The 17,635-nt window shown below is 42.6% G+C and overlaps 1 protein-coding gene across 3 annotated transcripts in view; it reads right to left on the bottom strand.

The window, feature by feature from the left end:
- Positions 1-531: 531 nt before the first annotated feature.
- Positions 532-17,635, bottom strand: part of LOC146198173 (uncharacterized) — a 29,784-nt gene continuing 12,680 nt past the window's right edge. The window contains exons 1-2 of one of the 3 annotated variants that reach the window (XR_014704959.1): positions 11,517-11,709; positions 7,827-8,041 (exon numbers count right to left, since the gene is read on the bottom strand). Coding sequence is in view for 2 of the 3 variants with exons in the window: in XM_084593558.1 (XP_084449684.1) it covers positions 7,913-8,041 (129 nt within the window). In the remaining variant the exon portion in view is untranslated. Of the gene's footprint in view, positions 6,659-7,826; positions 8,042-11,516; positions 11,710-17,635 lie in introns of those variants that run through there. The other 2 variants (XM_084593559.1, XM_084593558.1) reach the window with 2 other exon arrangements.

Genomic DNA, 17,635 nt, shown 5'->3' with positions numbered 1-17,635 from the left:
GATTTCAAAAAAGCCTTTGCGACGTTCTTCCACTAAAGCTTTCACATCTTAACCTTAGTCACACCCCCTAGTTTTTCTTAAGGCACCCCATTAATTCATGATGAATATGTATTGTTTTTACACACTGCAGGGAATTTCGCTCATAGTGCTGGAAGACGGGCAAGTATACACGAATGGGATACATCGCCCATAGCTGGCTTTCGGTGGAAAGTGCAAAGCTTGCTCAAATTAAGCCAATTCTTGTGTGTAGCAGCCATAAATTCATATCTAGACGTGTCAGTGTCATGCAACTTGTTGTGGCTGATATCAGAATTCAGAACTCCGATATACACCTTTCGCCCCTTTTTACAGTGTTGAACATGGATCAGAATCCCTGGTGTGTGTTCAATTATTGTGCTCTACAACATTTTCCATGTCCACGTCATGTGGACATGGAAAATGGAACAGCATGTTTATTTAGAAGGCTTATTGCTAGTAGCCTAAACTGCCGCATGGTTTCTCGACACATTTTAAGTGGTCATTGTTGTTTAGTTTTGTTTTTTTTCTGTTCATAAATATGGCCTTTACCCTTGTGTAAAGTGAAATAATTGTTTGCAACCTTTCTGATGAATGTTAGAGTCATAAATGTTGCTAGGCCTATGTGACACATCAACAACAGAAATAAAAATTTAAAAATGACTGCTGCTGCTTCAATTCATCCATGCCCCCCACCACTCCCTCCTCCAGAAATTAGACACTGCCCCTAATTTCAATTCCTAGGGAAACCCTTGACCTTACTCCCCCATAACAAATGGCTCTCCAACTTTTTGACTAAATCAGAGCAATTTGTCTATCCTGTCAAGTGTTCTATACCCTTAATTGTACCTTGGTTATCTCAGTGCTCCTTAAGCAACAGTACTTTATTTCACCATTGTTGTTTGTCATTCACAATAACGACGTTTCCACCAATACCTCCCCTACCATGAGATTATTTGCTGATGATTGTGCAATTTACCTGTCAATATCAAACAGCAGTGACGCCTGCATTCTTCAAGACCTTACTCTCTGACCTTACCCATACTGAAACTTACTGCGAACAATGGTTAATCTTCGTTGATATTACTGCTGTGCCCAAGGATGCTAGATCAAATCCCCGTCACGATGGCAGCTTTTCGATGGAGGTAAAAAGCTAGGCGCCCATGTGCTGTGCAATGTCAGTGCATGTTAAAGGACCCTAGGTAATAAAAATTTCCGGACATTCCACTATGGTGTCTCTCATAGCCTGAGTCACTTTGGGACATTAAACCCCATAAACTAAACCAAATTACTGATGCTACTGAAACATACGGTGGATTTCCTTCCACCGCAGGCAGTTGCAAATTGCTTCTAAATATTTTCTTTTTGATTCTGAAGTGTCGTTTGTTAAGTACTTGAATATATACTGTTTTAGCCCACAATATAACATTGTCGGCTAGAGCAGTATATTGCTGATGCAAATATGCATCAGCAATATGGGATCCTCATCAGTTTTACCTTTCTTCAGCCTTAGAAAGAATACAAAGTCATACCATCTACTTTATTTTTTTTATTACTCATGATACCAGTGTGTCTGCTTTAAAATGCAGAGGTAATTTCAGTTCAGTTCAACTGTTCAGTCGTGTTCGACTCTTCGTGACCCTATGGACCATATCATGCCATGCTTTCCGGTCTCTCACTATCGTCCTAACATCACATAATTTCATCTGTACTGCCTCGAGGATGCCATCTAACCATCGCGTTCACTGCCTACCCCTTCTCCGGTAACCCTCAACCTTTCTCAACATCAAAGCTATCTCCAGCGACTCCTTTCTTCTCATCAGACAACCAAAGTAGCTGAGCTTTAACTTTAGAATTTGACCCTCCAATGAGCAGTCAGGGTTTATGATCGACAATATCGACTGATTTGATCTTCTGACAGTCCAAGGAACTCTCAAGAGTCTCCGCCAGCACCACAATTCAAACGCGTCAATTCTTCGGCGGTCAGCCTTCTTCACTGTCCAACTCTCGCATCCATACATCACAACTGGAAATACCATAGCACGAGTTATACGGATCTTGGTTGCCAGTCTGATGTCTCTGCTCTTTACTAGGCGGTCAAGGCTAGCCATGGATCTCTTTTCCAGAAGCAGGTGTCTCCTAATTTCATGGCTGCAGTCACTTTCCGGGGTAATCTTGGAGCCCAAGAAGAGAAAATCTGTCACGGCTTCCACTTCTTGTCCCTTGATGCTCCAAGACTTGATAGGGCAAGACGCCATAATCTTTGTCTTTTTAATGTTCAGTTTAAGCCCAAACTTCTCACTCTCTTCTTGTATGCACATCAGAAGTCTCTTGAGTTTCACTTCACTTTCTGCCATTGAAGTGGTATCATCCGCATATCTAAGGTTGCTGATACGTTTTCCAGCAATCTTCACTCCAGTTGAAGACTCGTCCAGCCCGGCCTTCATGATGCACTCAGCATATAAGTTAAATAGGCAGGGCGACAGAATGCAGCCTTGTCTCACTCTTTTCTCAATCGGGAACCAATCAGTAAGACCATGCTCAGTTCCAACTGTCTCTTCTTGTCCTTCATACAGGTTCCTGAGGAGAGAAATGAGGTGAATTGGAACTCCCATCTCTTGGAGAGCTTGCCACAATCTGTTGTGATTTACGCAGTCAAATGCTTTCACATAATCAATAAAGCAGAAGTAGATGGATTTCTGGAACTCTTGCTTTTTCCATGATCCAGCTAAGGTTGCCAATCTGGTCTCTAGTTCCTCTTCTCTTGCAAAACCCAGCTTGCACGTCTGGAAGCTCCTGATCCACATACTGCTGCAGCCTACCTAGGAGGATTTTCAACATTACCTTGCTAGCGTGCAAAATAAGCGCGATCGTGCAGTAGTTAGAACAATCTTTGGCACTGTCTTTCTTTGGAATGGGGATGTAAACTGACCTCCTCTAATCCTGTGGCCACTGCAGGGTTGTCCAAATTTGCTGAAATAAGGTATACAGAACGTTAACAGCATCATCGTTAAGGTTTTGAAGAAACTCAGCTTTAATGCCATCAATTCCACTAGCTTTGTTCTTAGCAAGGCTGGCTAAGGCCCATTAAACTTCACTCTTCAGGATGCTTGGCTCGAGATCAGTGATTACAACTGTCTTATGTTGGGTTTGCACATCCGGGTCCTCCTTGTACAGTTCTTATGTGTATTCTTGCCACCTCTTTATCTCTGAGGCTTCAGTGAGGTCCCTGCCTTGTTTGTCCTTACCATGCCCAGCTTAGCATAGAAGCTTCCTTTGATATCTTTGATTGTCTTATACAGAGCTCTTGCGTTCCTCAATTGGCTGTTGTCCTCAACTGCTTGGCACTGTATGTTCAGGAAGGCATTCTTATCTCCTTGCTATTCTCTGAAAATCTGCATTGAGAACCTTGTATCTTTCTCTTTCATCCATAACTTTTGCCATCCTCCTTTCCTCAGCTATTTGCAAAGCCTCTTCAGACAACCAGTTTGCTTTCTTGCATTTCTTTTCCTTTGGAACTACCTTAGTAGCAACTTCTTGTATTATATCACGAACATCAGTCCATATCTCTTCAAGCTCTCTCTTTTCTAGATCTAATTCTTAAAATCGATTCCTCATTTCCACAGCATATTCTGATGGAATTTGATCCAGATCATACCTGAAAGACCTTCTAGTTTTCTGCGTTTTCCTCAATTGGAGCTTAAATTTGGCAACAAGAAGCTGATGATCGGTGCCACAATCAGCCCCAGGCTTTGTTTTTACTGCTTGTATAGCGCTTCTCCATCTCTGCCGGCAAAGAATATAATCAATCTGATTCCTGTACAGACCGTCCGGTGAAGTCCATGTGTACAGGCACCTCTTGTGCTGTTGAAAACGAGTATTCGCTATGGCCAGGTTGTTTTCTTGACGAAACTCTACTAGCCTCTGCCCAGCATCATTTGACTCACCAAGACCGAACTTGCCTGTAATTCCGGATACTTCTTCACTGCCCATTGCAATTTACCTAACCTTAAAACGCAACAGGAAATTTCTTGATTGTGCATCTTTCATATGTATGACTTATCTTTAGGAGCTCATCGCCTTCTCAGCTGAATCAGCCATAACAAGATCGTCTACCTTCCTGCCATGGAGGTAAAAAAACTAAGGAGAGAGGCTGTTTTTAGAGAACGCTTATGTTCTCTGAAAAACGGTCAGAATTTACATCTACCTGTCCATTGCCAATCGTGTGATCTCAAGACAAATTGTGAACCAAGTTCACAGAAATTAAGATTTTAGGCAGGAGCAGTGTTGCCCGTGAGCTACTTGAAGCCTCTTATATACGACTAGGTTCGAAATGTATCAGTGAATCATCTGTGCGTTATTTAGTAGTGAAAGTAGACTTTTGAATTTTGGTAAGGTAGGGTAGGCCTAAATTGCTATGCATATGTTGCAGTACGCTGTAGGAGCATTTGGTTGTTGAAGAAGTTTGTATGTGGTGTTGTTTCGAAAAAGAAGTTGGAGTGTCAGCGCCTGTCCTGTGTGCGTATTTGTGAGTGTCTATTTGTTAATTCTGTTAATCTTTCCTTTTAAGATAAATGCACCAACTAGCCCAGCAATTAGTTTTACTTCACTCATAAGAGAGGTAAGGCTTTCCAACTTACTAACCAATTCCCATTTAGAGTGCACCAAAGCACACACAAAAAAAAATGAAAACATCAAAATTACATCATTTAAATGCATAACATCTTTCCTGGGGTGTGTTCCCTTTAGGTTGCATTATTAATGTCGCTGCAACATTAATAATGCAACCTAGATGTAATTTAATTTAAAAGGGCGAATGGTAGGGCGGCGCCGCCGCCATTTTTCGACGGTCTTGAGGAATGAGCCGGATTCTAGAAAACAAAGAAAAAGCTTTTTGAATAACTATAAAAGAATAATGCAATACAATTGTGTAATAGCTAACCTTCTTACGATGCAGATGTCATAACCACTTTTTGCCCTTCACATACAAATATGGATGAGAGATGGAGCAGCAAAAAGATACTAATAATATAAAACTTTAACATCAAGAAAACACTCAAGTTCCTGAAAAATGCACTTCCTTTGCACCACTGTTGATAAGTGCAAAACCAATGCAATTACAAGTAACGTTTTCAGGCAACAAATAACTTTTGCAAATGAGACACCAATGCAACATATTACAAGAAGGTGAACCTTTTAAAAATGAGCTCCTGGATCTATTTACCAATAACCTGTTTGACAGTAAAATGGATGTCAAAGTGATAATTATACAAAGCACAATGGCTGCATAATCTGGAAATAGCTGATAGGATGCTTTGCCAAGACATCCAGGGAGGTACACTCAGATTTCAAAGCAGCCCTTTTTGCTCTGAAGCAAGTGAAGAGTTCAAGAGGCAATGCATAAACTATAGTCACTTGAATAGTGACAGGTTCAATATGGAACATTACCTTGGAACAGCTTACATTTAAGGTGAAAGCCTTTGTTGGCTCATGGGTGGTGTTGACAGAAATATTTGCAGGAAATGTTTGCGTGAACTGACAGTTAGGGGAAAAAAAAATGTCTCCACCGGGAATTGAACCGCTATCCCTCCGATCCCTAGTGAAGCATGCAAACTACTACTCCATGCCAGGCTCATGAGAAAGAGATTGTAATTCTCCTCGTCTATAGTGAAGATGACTATAGCGATGATAATGACTCTGCAGTGAGTGATAATGATAATTATGGTAGCAGCAATGACATTGATGAAGAGCAAAAAGTCCTGTAAAATGGCCTGCACCACTTCAACCCTTAAGTATACTTAAGCGCAGTCATGTAATTTTTACGGAATTCATCTCGAAGCTGGGCATTGTAGCATGATATGAAGGTAGAAGAAACAGGCATGTTCACATACAAATGGATTTGTACACTTCAACGTTTACGCACTTTAGCTTTGAAAAGGCCATCAAAAAGTTCACAGACTTGAATTGTGTGACTATTACATTCTCCAGGTTCATAGTATACCAAAATTATAATTTGCCCCTTCACAGCAACACATAAAAGAAAAGTGCTCTTGGAGGTGTTAACAGAGCTATATCACTGATTACAAGATGGCAGTTCAAGTACACCAACATTGAAAATCGGTTTGATGGTGACTGTTAAATCAGCATGAAGTACTAGATCAGGTACATGTAGGTATATGTGTCACATTACTGCAAAACCCTCTCTGAATGCTGGCATAACATGGCAAGACTTCATGGAGCAGACTTCCGGTGAAGTTTTAGTTTATGGCAGTTCAGGAACTCCCCACGTGTAACAGCGATTGGTATGTCACAACCATAGCATGCTGATTCCTGATAATACTTGTGACCTTGTACATGCTGATTCATGTGTGTATAGAAATCATGGGACACAGGTGGCATCTGTATAGTCTCTCACTAGTGCGAATGCGAAGGTGTGCTGCTAAATGACTGTTTGTTTAAAGCTCTTGCTGCAACATGTGCACTCGTGTGGTCTCCAGCCTGTGTGGGTGCAAAGGTGCAGCACCCGTTGCACCAAAAGAGGTGCTCTTCAGTGTGTGTCCTTTGGTGGTGTGCATAGCTGCCTCAGGGCACTGGAACCACTTGTTCCCTCCTGGCAAATTTTCTGAAGGATTAGTGGCTGCATCTGCAAATTAGGTATAAACACGAGTTAAATTACCATACAATGAAGAAATTCTTTACAACACTTATGTAACTAACATACGTGGTGTGAAACTTTGACACCTTGACAGATAACAGAATTGAAATAACGGATCATCCTATTAAAAGCTTACATCTTCCTTTCATCAGCATAGCTGAAGAAGAGCCTAAACGACAAAAAGAAAAAAATAAAGTTGACATTGGAAAGGACCATAAAGGACAAAAAACAAAAACTATAGCTGATATTGTAGCCCAGTAAAAGCCTAGACATCTTGACGCAATGTGCAACTTCTGATCTATTCAATTCGCAAAAGAAAGTGCATTAGCATGTGACAGAAACCAGAAAATCTTGAAGGATATCAAACAATCATTTATAGGCCAGGGTGCCAAATGCAGACCTCCAGTTAAATTCTCCAAAGCCAATCAATACCTGTAGTATTCTAGGTGGAGATATATAAACCCTATTGTGACCAATAAAAAACTACACATTTTTCAAAAATAGCAACTCTCCTGGCAACAAGTACAAAATTCTATTCCTTCCTTCATGTTATGGAACCAGGGTATGAAAATATGAATGGTTCTTTGTGTAGTTAGTAGTTTAACAAACGAGACTCCCAATTAACACAGCAAGCTAGCTGCTGGGACTAACAGGCAGCATTCAATATAGGTGCATTGAGAGGACACCGAGAACAGAGTTGCTTTCCCGAGCAAACCAAGCATCACAAATCATCTAATAATTCTTTGGATGCACAAAAACGCTAATTTCTTTTTACGTGGCACCGATAATTTCACTAGGTTTAAATGCCAAAGACACCCTAAGTCCCTCTAAAGAGTGACATAGCCCCCTAGGTATTTCGAACAAACTGCTGCCGTGAATCCCATGCGTTAATAACATTACAGGTTCTGTTAGTAGCCTCCCCGCTCCTCCCCCAGAATGAATAATATGGACCCGAGAAACATGGCTTTAATGTTGAGACACTCGGTCACATCATTCATGAATAAAATTAGCTAAATGTTGTGTGTTTCGCAATCATGCACAAAAAAATAACTGGTCACATGAGACCTGTGAGTTGACCTGCCTTTTCTGTTTAAGCATGGCTAAGTATGGTGCTGTAGGCCACAAAAACAAGAAGTCATAGTTAGAATGCCTTTAATGAGGTGAAGAATAAACCGGAAGTACAGCAATTACTTAGGCAAAGATAAGACAGAAATATAATTTAAAAAAAAAAATTAGAAGGGTTCAACGCTGCTGAACAGAATGTGGAGCGAAAGCATTAGCTGCGGGTGACCGAGCGTTCTTCTTCTTCGTTTTCCACGGTAACACAGTGTCATGCCAGCGGGTTGAAAACCTGGCGCCGTGTAGCTTTCGCTACAATAGAGAAACAGGAATAATAAAAGAGGTTGGTAACATAACATCATGTGCAACTGAGAGGAATGCCTTCCAGTGCATAAACTGCTGGCGCATCTGCCAAGAAAGTTAATGTGCAGCAATGATGCTTTCATTCAGGGTTTGCATATATCGCAGGCATTTGAGCTGGCTAATGCAGTAAGAGATACTCAACCCTGAAACCAAAAATTTCAGCAATAAAAATCGGGTGAAGTCATCTGGGCAAGTCACAAGCCGATTACAATAAAAAAGGCACCGAACGAGCCAGAAAACAATGTAGAGACATTTTTAGTCACTGCACGGCTTCACATTCGCTTTTCTCGGGAAACAAATTGCAAACTGTAGCATGCCATACATTGTTGTAACAGCTTCGTCTTTCCACAAGCCTCATTTCATACAAAAGTAACAACATCAAAAAGCGTATCTAGCAGAAGTATAGCTGCTACTGGCCGCTGCAATTCAGCAGCCAAGGCATTCATGAACAAGGAGCATTGCAGTGAGGAGAGCAGGCAAGCGACAATGCCTTGACTATGAGTAATCCACAGAATGGTGCAGAGGAGACTTGACATTTATTGAAAATGTAGACCTGAGAAAAAAAAAATCTCAGTCTTCATGAACAAGTTCCCTTCATGGCAACTTTTTTACAAGACACTTCCATTACATATACAGAAAAAGTTGTAATAAGTTATGAAAAGCCCAAAGGTAGTCTGAATGTTCGCCAAGGACTTTAGACAACAGTGGTGAGCTCCAGCCGAGAGAAAAACGTGGCTGATGGCAGTGCTTGCTCAATCGATTGGATAACAGTACCATGCCTTCAAGCTTCTGTGGTCTGTTCATTTGAAATCTGCCTGTTTTCTTGAAATGACTATTTTAGAAAGGATCCGCAATGGGAGCTGCTAACACTGTTATGTCGTACCCTTAAAGGCAGAGCTTAAGTTTCCCCCCAGATTTTTACCTCAACTGCCCTACTACATTCACCTCAAGCCATCAGGTCTCTGTTTCGTCCTTGGGATGTACAGGTGCTGACATAAGTAAACGAAGCATGCTTTTTCATTCAAAATAAAATCACGCCTTCTGCACTGGAGATATGAAAACAATATTTGTCCAAGTGAAAGTCCACTGGCATCTACTACTTGTTTGCACATACCACAACTGCCAGTTTCAATAATGCAACGCGTGAAAGATTTTAAAACCAAACAGCGTGCTCCGTTTACTTTTGTCCGCACCGGTACCTAATGGGTCAAGTTCCAGTTATCCTGAAAAAGAGTTACCGATAGCAATGCGACAAATATGGTACTTAGAAGTGGGAGTGCCTCCTGCTGGGAGGACTTCATCACAGAGCCCACCATTTTTGAATACTAAAACCACTAATTAAGTGACTTGGAATAGCACTACTACAAGCGACCACACCACCTGGCTACAGCAGGATAAAGAGAACATAGTTTCTGCATACAGTTCCTGCTAATTTTCAAACATGGTTCTATGCACATTTTTCTAGCCGTTTTCAGATAAATAAACAGAACATTAAAAACTGCACATTACCCTAGCTGTCTTCAGACAACCAAGCACAAGATTAAAAATTGGCTTCCTAAAGATCTCCCAAAGTACAATTGAATGAAAGTGCATGGGCAGAGAATTTGTCGAGCATTTGCCGTGGCAAGAGGAACCATGCTACTTAATGTTCTACAAAATGGTGCTCAAGGAGGAGATGTGCGCTCCACACAAAGGGCATTCCAAACTTCCACATGAACACCATCTTCTTCAATTCTACGACTTGATCAAAGAAAGCTATGCAAATTTTATTACTAGCACTTTTAAAGCACGATAAGGGCACAAATAATCGTGTGTGAATGTTTTGCCGCCTAAAGTTAGGCACGTGGCAGGTGATTGCTCTGCGATGATGTTATGCTTATTGTGTACATACTGAAGCCTAGTGCTTGAATTTTTCCTCAGTTTTTACAATTTTTCCAATTAGCTGCCTTGTTGCAACCCTTTGTGGCAGCATTTTGTTCTGTCTTTCTATGTATGAGTGAAAGCTTTGCATATTATGGGACACTGCAGAAAGCATTAACAAGATTACCTTCTGCCCCGCGGGCAGCAGCATGGAATGTTTACGGTCTGCCCCGCATGCACACCTATACGAAAGACAGGTGCATAAGCTACAGTAGCAACATGATACCTACTGTTACTGCACGGCATAGAAAGCTCATATCTTTTGTGCTGGCAACCTGTGCTCATTGCTAGCAGGAAGGAAAGAAGACTAGATAATTTATTTGTGGTTACCCAGTGTATAGAAACAGCAGCAACAAGTCAGAGACCATTATGGATGGCGTTTTTAGATATTAAAGGGGCATATGACAGTGTAGATCAGAAAAAACTGTGGGACCAGTTGAAGGAATATGGCCTGAATAAAAACCTGGCTCAGTTCATACAAGAAGTGTACGCAGATAATGAGGCAGTGATAGTATGGGAGACGGAAACAACAAAACCAGCAAAAATAGAAAGGGGGCTTAGGCAAGGGTGCCCGCTGTCACCGCTGCTTTTCATGATATACATGAGCCAAATGGAAAGGCGCCTGGAGGAAAGTAATATGGGATTCGATGCAAGCTATATGCAGGGAGGACAGAAGGTAACACAAGTTCTACCAGGATTGATGTATGCGGATGACATTGTACTGCTGGCAGATAAGAGGGATGGGTTGCAGAAGCTGCTTAAGATCTGTGGAGAAGAGGGCGAAAAGCTGGGACTGCAATTTAGCAGCGAAAAATCAAGAATAATGGTATTTAATGATGAAAGGGGGGATGTGCTGGAAATACGAGGCACCAAGGTTGAACTTGTGGAGAGCTATAAATACCTGGGCATATGGATCAATGAAGGAAAAAATTACCTAGAAAAGCATGAAAGAATTACGATAGACAAAGGTAAAAGGAGTTCGGATATTATGAAACACAGGGCCCTCTGGAATTATAACAGGTATGAGGTTGTTAGAGGTGTATGGAAGGGTGTTATATGGTACCAGGACTCACTTTTGGAAATGCAGTCCTGTGCATGAAATCAGAAGTACAGTCAGGCCTTGAAATCAGACAGAGAAAGGTAGGTAGATTGGCATTGGGAGCACATGGCAACACACCTAATGAAGGAGTCCAGGGAGATATGGGCTGGGCATCATTTGAGGTTAGAGAGACAATTAGCAAACTAAAATATGATCAGAGACTAACCGAAATGGAGGAATCAAGGTGGGCACGAAAAATGTACAAGCACCTCTTCATGAAAAGCCTGAATACGAAATGGACTAACAGAACCCGAAAGCTCAGATTTAAGTGCCTAGAGTTTGGAGATACACCGCAGCAAAACAGCAGCATTGAAAAGCAGGTAAAGGAGGCAGAAAGGAAAATGTGGGAGGAAAGAATGCACGGAAAATTAGCATTAAAGAAAGAAAGTTTATTCGACAACTCACGAGGGAGCTCATTGCTGTTTGAGGCTAGGACAGGGGCCCTCAGAACAAAAACGTACACGAAAAAATTTCAGGAAGTAGATATATTATGCGCGGCGTGCGGAACTGAGGCGGAAACAACGGAACATGTTGTTCTAAGGTGCCAAAAACTTCGTCCTGCCCTTCCCGCGGGAAAAGCGGCAGATCTGGAGAGATCGCTGGGATTTGCTGGGGAAGATAGATGGACGAATGGATGAGGAACGCGTTTTGATAACAAAAGAGAGGTTAGAGGATTGGTGGAAAAAGTCAAGAGAATAAAGAGAAGAAAAAAAAGGAGAGGGGCAAATACGGTCGAATTAGAAGCTAAAAATAGGGAAGAGATAAATATATTTCTTTTAATTTTTTGGCTAGGCGGCGCAAGCTGCCGTCCGATACAAAGGACAAAGCCACTATCATCCATCCATCCATCCGGAAACATAGCAATGGTGACTACTCTCAAACCAGCCCACTGAAAACAATGCATGCAACTTCAAATTGCTGCCACAGTTCAATGCCAAAAATGATGCAGTCCTTGTATATTGTTTGCACGAAATCCTACTTTTAAGGGAACAGTACTGAAGCTGATGCAAAGACAGCCCCTGTCATTTGTCCATTAGGCTCAAGAGAGACCGTGTTAAATGCCCACTGCAGATCACAGACCTCGCTTACGTCAAGGTTGTGCAGCTTTTCTTGGGAAACCTCACCACGGCCGCTCGATGGAAGCGCACTAGGCCAACCTGCTGCGTCGCCCGAAACTGGCAGGAGGCGCCTACTTCCCGGTGTCACCACCGCGGCGCCACTGTTCGGGGAGAGCCGCGCCAGAGTGAGGCATCGGCATGGTCAGAGCCTGCTGTTTTAAGGATTAAAGAGTTCCGTTTCACACAGTTTGGCAACACGAATTCGCGTATCTAGTGTGAGCATGTCAACACTTCTCGTTTGTTCGGCAAGGATGTATACGGGCGTATGCACCAGAAAACAATGCGATGGTAGTTCACGGCCACTAGACTGAAGTGCGTGTGCATTACCATGATGATGTGCATTCGGATCAAGTTGGTTGTCAGATGAAAATGTCACTCGGCTGTGAACAATTATAAGCTGTTCGGGAGCCATGGTAGCCTAATGCATAACCCTTTAAATAGAAATGTCACGAATTCCGTATGAATCACTTTCATACCATTTGCTAATTCCTGCATACAGACTGTATACACAAAATTGATGTCAACCTCTTTTAATCTGCCAGTGCTATCCAAGGAAAAAATGTGGCCCTATTGTGAGCAACCACTGTGAAAGTGAGACTTATAGCCGACCTTTTCTAGTCTCTCATTCTCTGACAAATTTACGGTGGAAATACGAAGGCGTTCTTACGTAAAATCTAGCTAGTAACCTGGGATCTTCAACTTAGTTTGAGACCTAAGACTTTGTACACCAGAACACAATTCGTGATGGCTGTCCGCGTTGTGTACGACCGGTGAATGCAAGTCGCTTCCATCATGCCAGTCTGCCTCAAAGTGATCTTTATTTGCTTCTCACAAACCTTCTCATTTCACTGGTTTGCAATAAACAACGGAAGAATGTGCATCAAGTGTTCCAGCTGTGAAACCTTCGCCAATATTCAGCACATTTCTGTGGAAAATCAATGATGTAAACTGTCATAAGTAAGAAAAAATACATTTAGTACAGCGAAGTTATGAAATGTTTCTAAAGGCAACCGCAGCCGTGAAAACCACAGCAAGCCGCTAGATGCATTTATTGCATGGTCACATAAAAAAATTACAAGGGTTCAACGCTGCTGAACCAAATATTGAGCGAAAGCATTAGCTGCGAGTGACCGAGAGTTCTTCTTCTTCTCTTTTTCTTCTTCCTCAGCCCACATATAAAGCCCCGCTTTAACCAACCCATATGAGCATGCCTTGGTAGCCTATAGGGGTAACGTGAATGCCAGGGTCCTAGCAGGCTAATTCTGACATAACCGTCCCATGTGAAACGAGAGACCCAAGTTGGCACCTCCTGCCAGCCCGTGTGTCACGTGGGTAAGATGTACGTGGCTACCGCCGCGCTACACTGAAGGCTCGAAACCTAGAGTAGTATTGCTTTCGCAGTAAAAGGAAGAAAACATTCACAGACAGAGAACTTTGCTTGAGAGAGGGTTATGCCATAGCTTTAAAAGTTAATAGCCATCTCATCGATGATGAGAGAGCAGTACACTTCCTGCTCCACACTTAATCCTTTGCGTTCAACAGGAAGCTGTTATTTTATTAATGCAGTCACTCCAACTTCCCCGGCTGACTGCCCTACATATTTCTGAAGCGTAGCACGACATGGAAAGGTCACTGCTTTGAATGTGGTCACATTTTTTGTTTGAGCAGACCTTCTACAAAACGCATTCTCGCAGGATGCCTTCACTGATAAAAAGCGCCGCTTTATTACCCTTTTCCGCTGATTTGAGTACCTGTACAAATGCCTGGAAATCTTTGTTGTTTTTGTGGCTATGCACTCTTTCATTTCATTACAATTGAGTTGCAATTTTCGGAGCTGAGGGGTGGCCCTCTGTGCGTGAATGCCTCTAGGGCCAAACAGGGCGTTGAAGTCTGGGGTACCGTCAGCATTTCGGAGGAGATGGCAGCAGGTGAAGGTAGTCAGTGCGTGGTTGGTGTGGTTTGGCCAGTCGTTACTGCGATTTCTTGCATGTGCTGCTTGAATACCCTTGTGTGGTGGCAGAAATGCTGTTGACGTCAAAGCAAAAAAATTAAGAGATGGTGTTTTGTTCCTGGGTACAATTCGGGCTACCACGTCGTGTTCGAAAAAAATGTCTCTGTTCCGTGCGCCATGTTGCCCAGATCTGTTCTAGAAGTGGTCAACAGTAGCGTAATTTAAGCTTTATATTGTTAAACTTCAAACATATTTCGTAAAGCGTGTTTCCACTACAGCTTTGTCCCTGCTCACGCAAGCAGACGTGCCACGCGTGCTGACGGCGCTCCTGACAGCAGCGCCGTCACATGGCATTCACGCAAAAAGAGCCAATTTTTCCTGGCCAGTTTTCACACCTCCCCTTCTAGCAACCCTAGTGCACATGCTGAATGACAGTGAGGGCGATGGCATGGGCACGGCTGTGTGCTGGCTCTACAGAAAGGGGGCCGGTTGCCTTGTTGGTCATTGAATATGCACAATATCTTTAGGTTAGTGCGCTGTTGCCGCAAAACAATTCGGACAAGCGAAAGCTATGAATGAACGCCGGCACTCCGGGTTATCTTGATGCTTTCACTTTGTGTTAAAATCTGGCTAACAGAAATTCTCTTGTGTGCCGCTTCTACTGTCACCATTTAAAATCTTGACCAGCAGATATACCAGACTTCAAAGAAACATGACTTTTCTGCAGAGCTGCTGTAAACACCGTGCGCATCAGAGGATTTTCAATTTCATTGCGTGGAAATAAAATGGAACAGAAAACAAAAACTTAAGGAATAGTTCCTCTGTTACCCTTTGGATGGCTCTAGCTGCCTAGGAAAGCTTGAAAGACAGGAAAATATGACTCTTCAGACACAATCTCTCTATGTCTGAAACCATCAACAGCAACCTATCATTGGGATAGCTGTAGGCACCAAATGTTCATTAAAATACGAGTGTCTGGTACATTATTTTTTTATAACCCTTTCCACAGATTGTGCAACTACATCATCACTGGGGAGCGCTTCATCGACTTGGGCAGGGTGAACAGCTTCACTGACCGGGCGGCATCTTGAGAGATGTACTGAGTCGATGGATCATATCCCAGAGGGTGTACAGGAACTCATCAGCTACCAGGATTGGACTGCAGAGGATGAAATAAAAATTTTTCCACAGAAATGTGCTGAATATTAGCGAAACATTAAGCAATTCTTGTGATTGCTGATAAAATGTGAAATTTGAGCACAGCTCATCAGATGTTTCAGCTTTTCGATAGATTGAGGTAAAGAATTCGAGCAAGACATGCATGTAGTTACATTTACAGACTTTATATTTTTCACACATTTTCCTGTCTCAAGAAACACGCCACTAACAGTTCTTAATTGTCATGAAGGAAGCTTTGTGGTTGGAGAACTAGATGGATATATGCTCGACTTACTGCACCAATGCCTGGTTCTGAAAGACGAGGTCTATGCAAGTATTTCGCGAGGTTGTCACAGCCGTGGGAGGCGTTATGAGCGAAAGGAACAGGATGTTCTCCTACATAAGTGGTAAGAAATAAGTAAGAAATGTTCTCGTAAGTGGCGAACGGTGGCGGCTATGCATTCTGGCTTGGGCGCGCGGGAGAAGCCGATGGCGACGACGCGGAACGCAGGAACGGGCGCTAAAGAGGTGTGCTTTAAAAAAAAAAAAAACACATGTTACTCTATGATGCGTGCACAGATGCATGTAAGTTTAGGTCTACCAGACATCCATGCCCCATGCAACTCCGACTCTGGACAACCTGCATACTAATTATGTTTCACTACATTACCTGATAAGCCATATTAAGAAGTGGTACACATTCAAAATTCACCACTGGGTCATATAGGAAGGGCGAGGACTGCAGCACGAGAGAATTTGCCACCAACACTGGTTTTGCCAACATGTCCTTGCTAGCACCATAACTTTATGGACCATCATATCACAGGTCGATGGAATCACTTATGAGTCGACTTGCTCACACTCACATTACTGTCACGATATTAGTCTTGAGTGAGTACGGATTCACAATCAGTTCATCACCTGAGTCATGATTGGTCCACACACATTCAGACCATCATCTGAGTCGCGAGACCGGCCTCAGGTTCAGATCATGATCTTTGTTTTCGTGACAACGGTGTGTGCCTTTCTTACTCATTTACTGGCACTAAAGGGGAGAAAAGATATATAGCCACAACAAAGAATATGCTTGCAAGCGCGGGGGCTTGGCAACGTCTCTTGGTGAAGAGAAGAATCTGTGGAATATCTTTCTGCATGCGCTTCCTGATGTACTTTGTGCATTTTGCACATGAATGAATATTGCCACTGACTTCAGTAGGATGTGTTGTCGAACTAGTTGGTGCAATACTTCAGATATGATATAGTTGCGCGAAAAAAGAAAAAAAGTTGCCACTGACATACTACATAATGTAGATAAGGCCAAGTCAAGCCCTTTCATACTTTTCCTTCATGCCTGCAGAGTGGTGACAACCTAAAACCTACAACATTGTTAGCTGATGAACACAGGAAAAAAGAAAAGACAGAAGGTGACCTATGACAATGAGATGATTTTAATGAATGCCGTCAGGCCTAGCGGGAGCGCACCTACCTGCGCCTCTTCCCGCTTCTTCCTCGTCCCCAACAATTGGTGGCCCCAATTGTGGCCATCGAGAGAGCGTCCCGATCTTGGACAAGGAAGAACATTCTGAGTGCCGCTGCCCCCTAAGCCCTCAGTTATTTTGCATGTATATAAATGCGCTATACCTAAACATAATAAAAAACGAGTCTGTTAAAGGCTTTAAGCTTACAGGCAACGGAAGTAAAGTTGCTCGCATATGCAGATGATTTGGCCATTTTCACAAAAAACTGCGAAAGTATAGTCAAAGCTGTGCATTGCGTCAGGGTCAGACAGCGAAGCCACCTGCAGTAAAGTGAACTGGACAAAGTGCATTGGTCTATGGTATGGAAGATGGCCTTCTACTCCTGAACATTTCGATAACTTTACCAGGGTGACGACACAGGGGAAGTATCTAGGGTTGCCGTTAGATATCGTCATCGTAATAGTGACCCATATTGGAAAAGGCAAGCACAAGAAATACGCGAAAAGGACGAAAGATGGAAAGCGGCATATTTGTCTGTATTCGCTAGAGCAGCAGTTTGCAACCTTGCTCATGATAAGCAAGCTATGGTATGTGATGCAAGTGCTGCAGTGTTTAAGAATAAATGTGCAAAAGTTTCACTGCATCTTTGTTGTGTTTGTATGGTCTTCAAATTGGGAGCAGTGTAGCCACACAAATTTGTTCAGGTATGTCACGGATGGTGGCCTTGGTTTAGGGCACTTGTTTCTACGTCAGCTAGGCAGCAGGTTTTTCTTTTTTCACGAGACCAGAGATATTTTTTTTCGTACACCGTATGCCAGT

The sequence above is a fragment of the Amblyomma maculatum genome, chromosome 2 (assembly GCF_055883805.1).
Source record: "Amblyomma maculatum isolate TAMU_Amacu chromosome 2, ASM5588380v1, whole genome shotgun sequence".
Classification (NCBI taxonomy): Eukaryota; Metazoa; Arthropoda; class Arachnida; order Ixodida; family Ixodidae; genus Amblyomma; species Amblyomma maculatum.
This window is presented reverse-complemented; position numbering and strand designations above follow the sequence as displayed.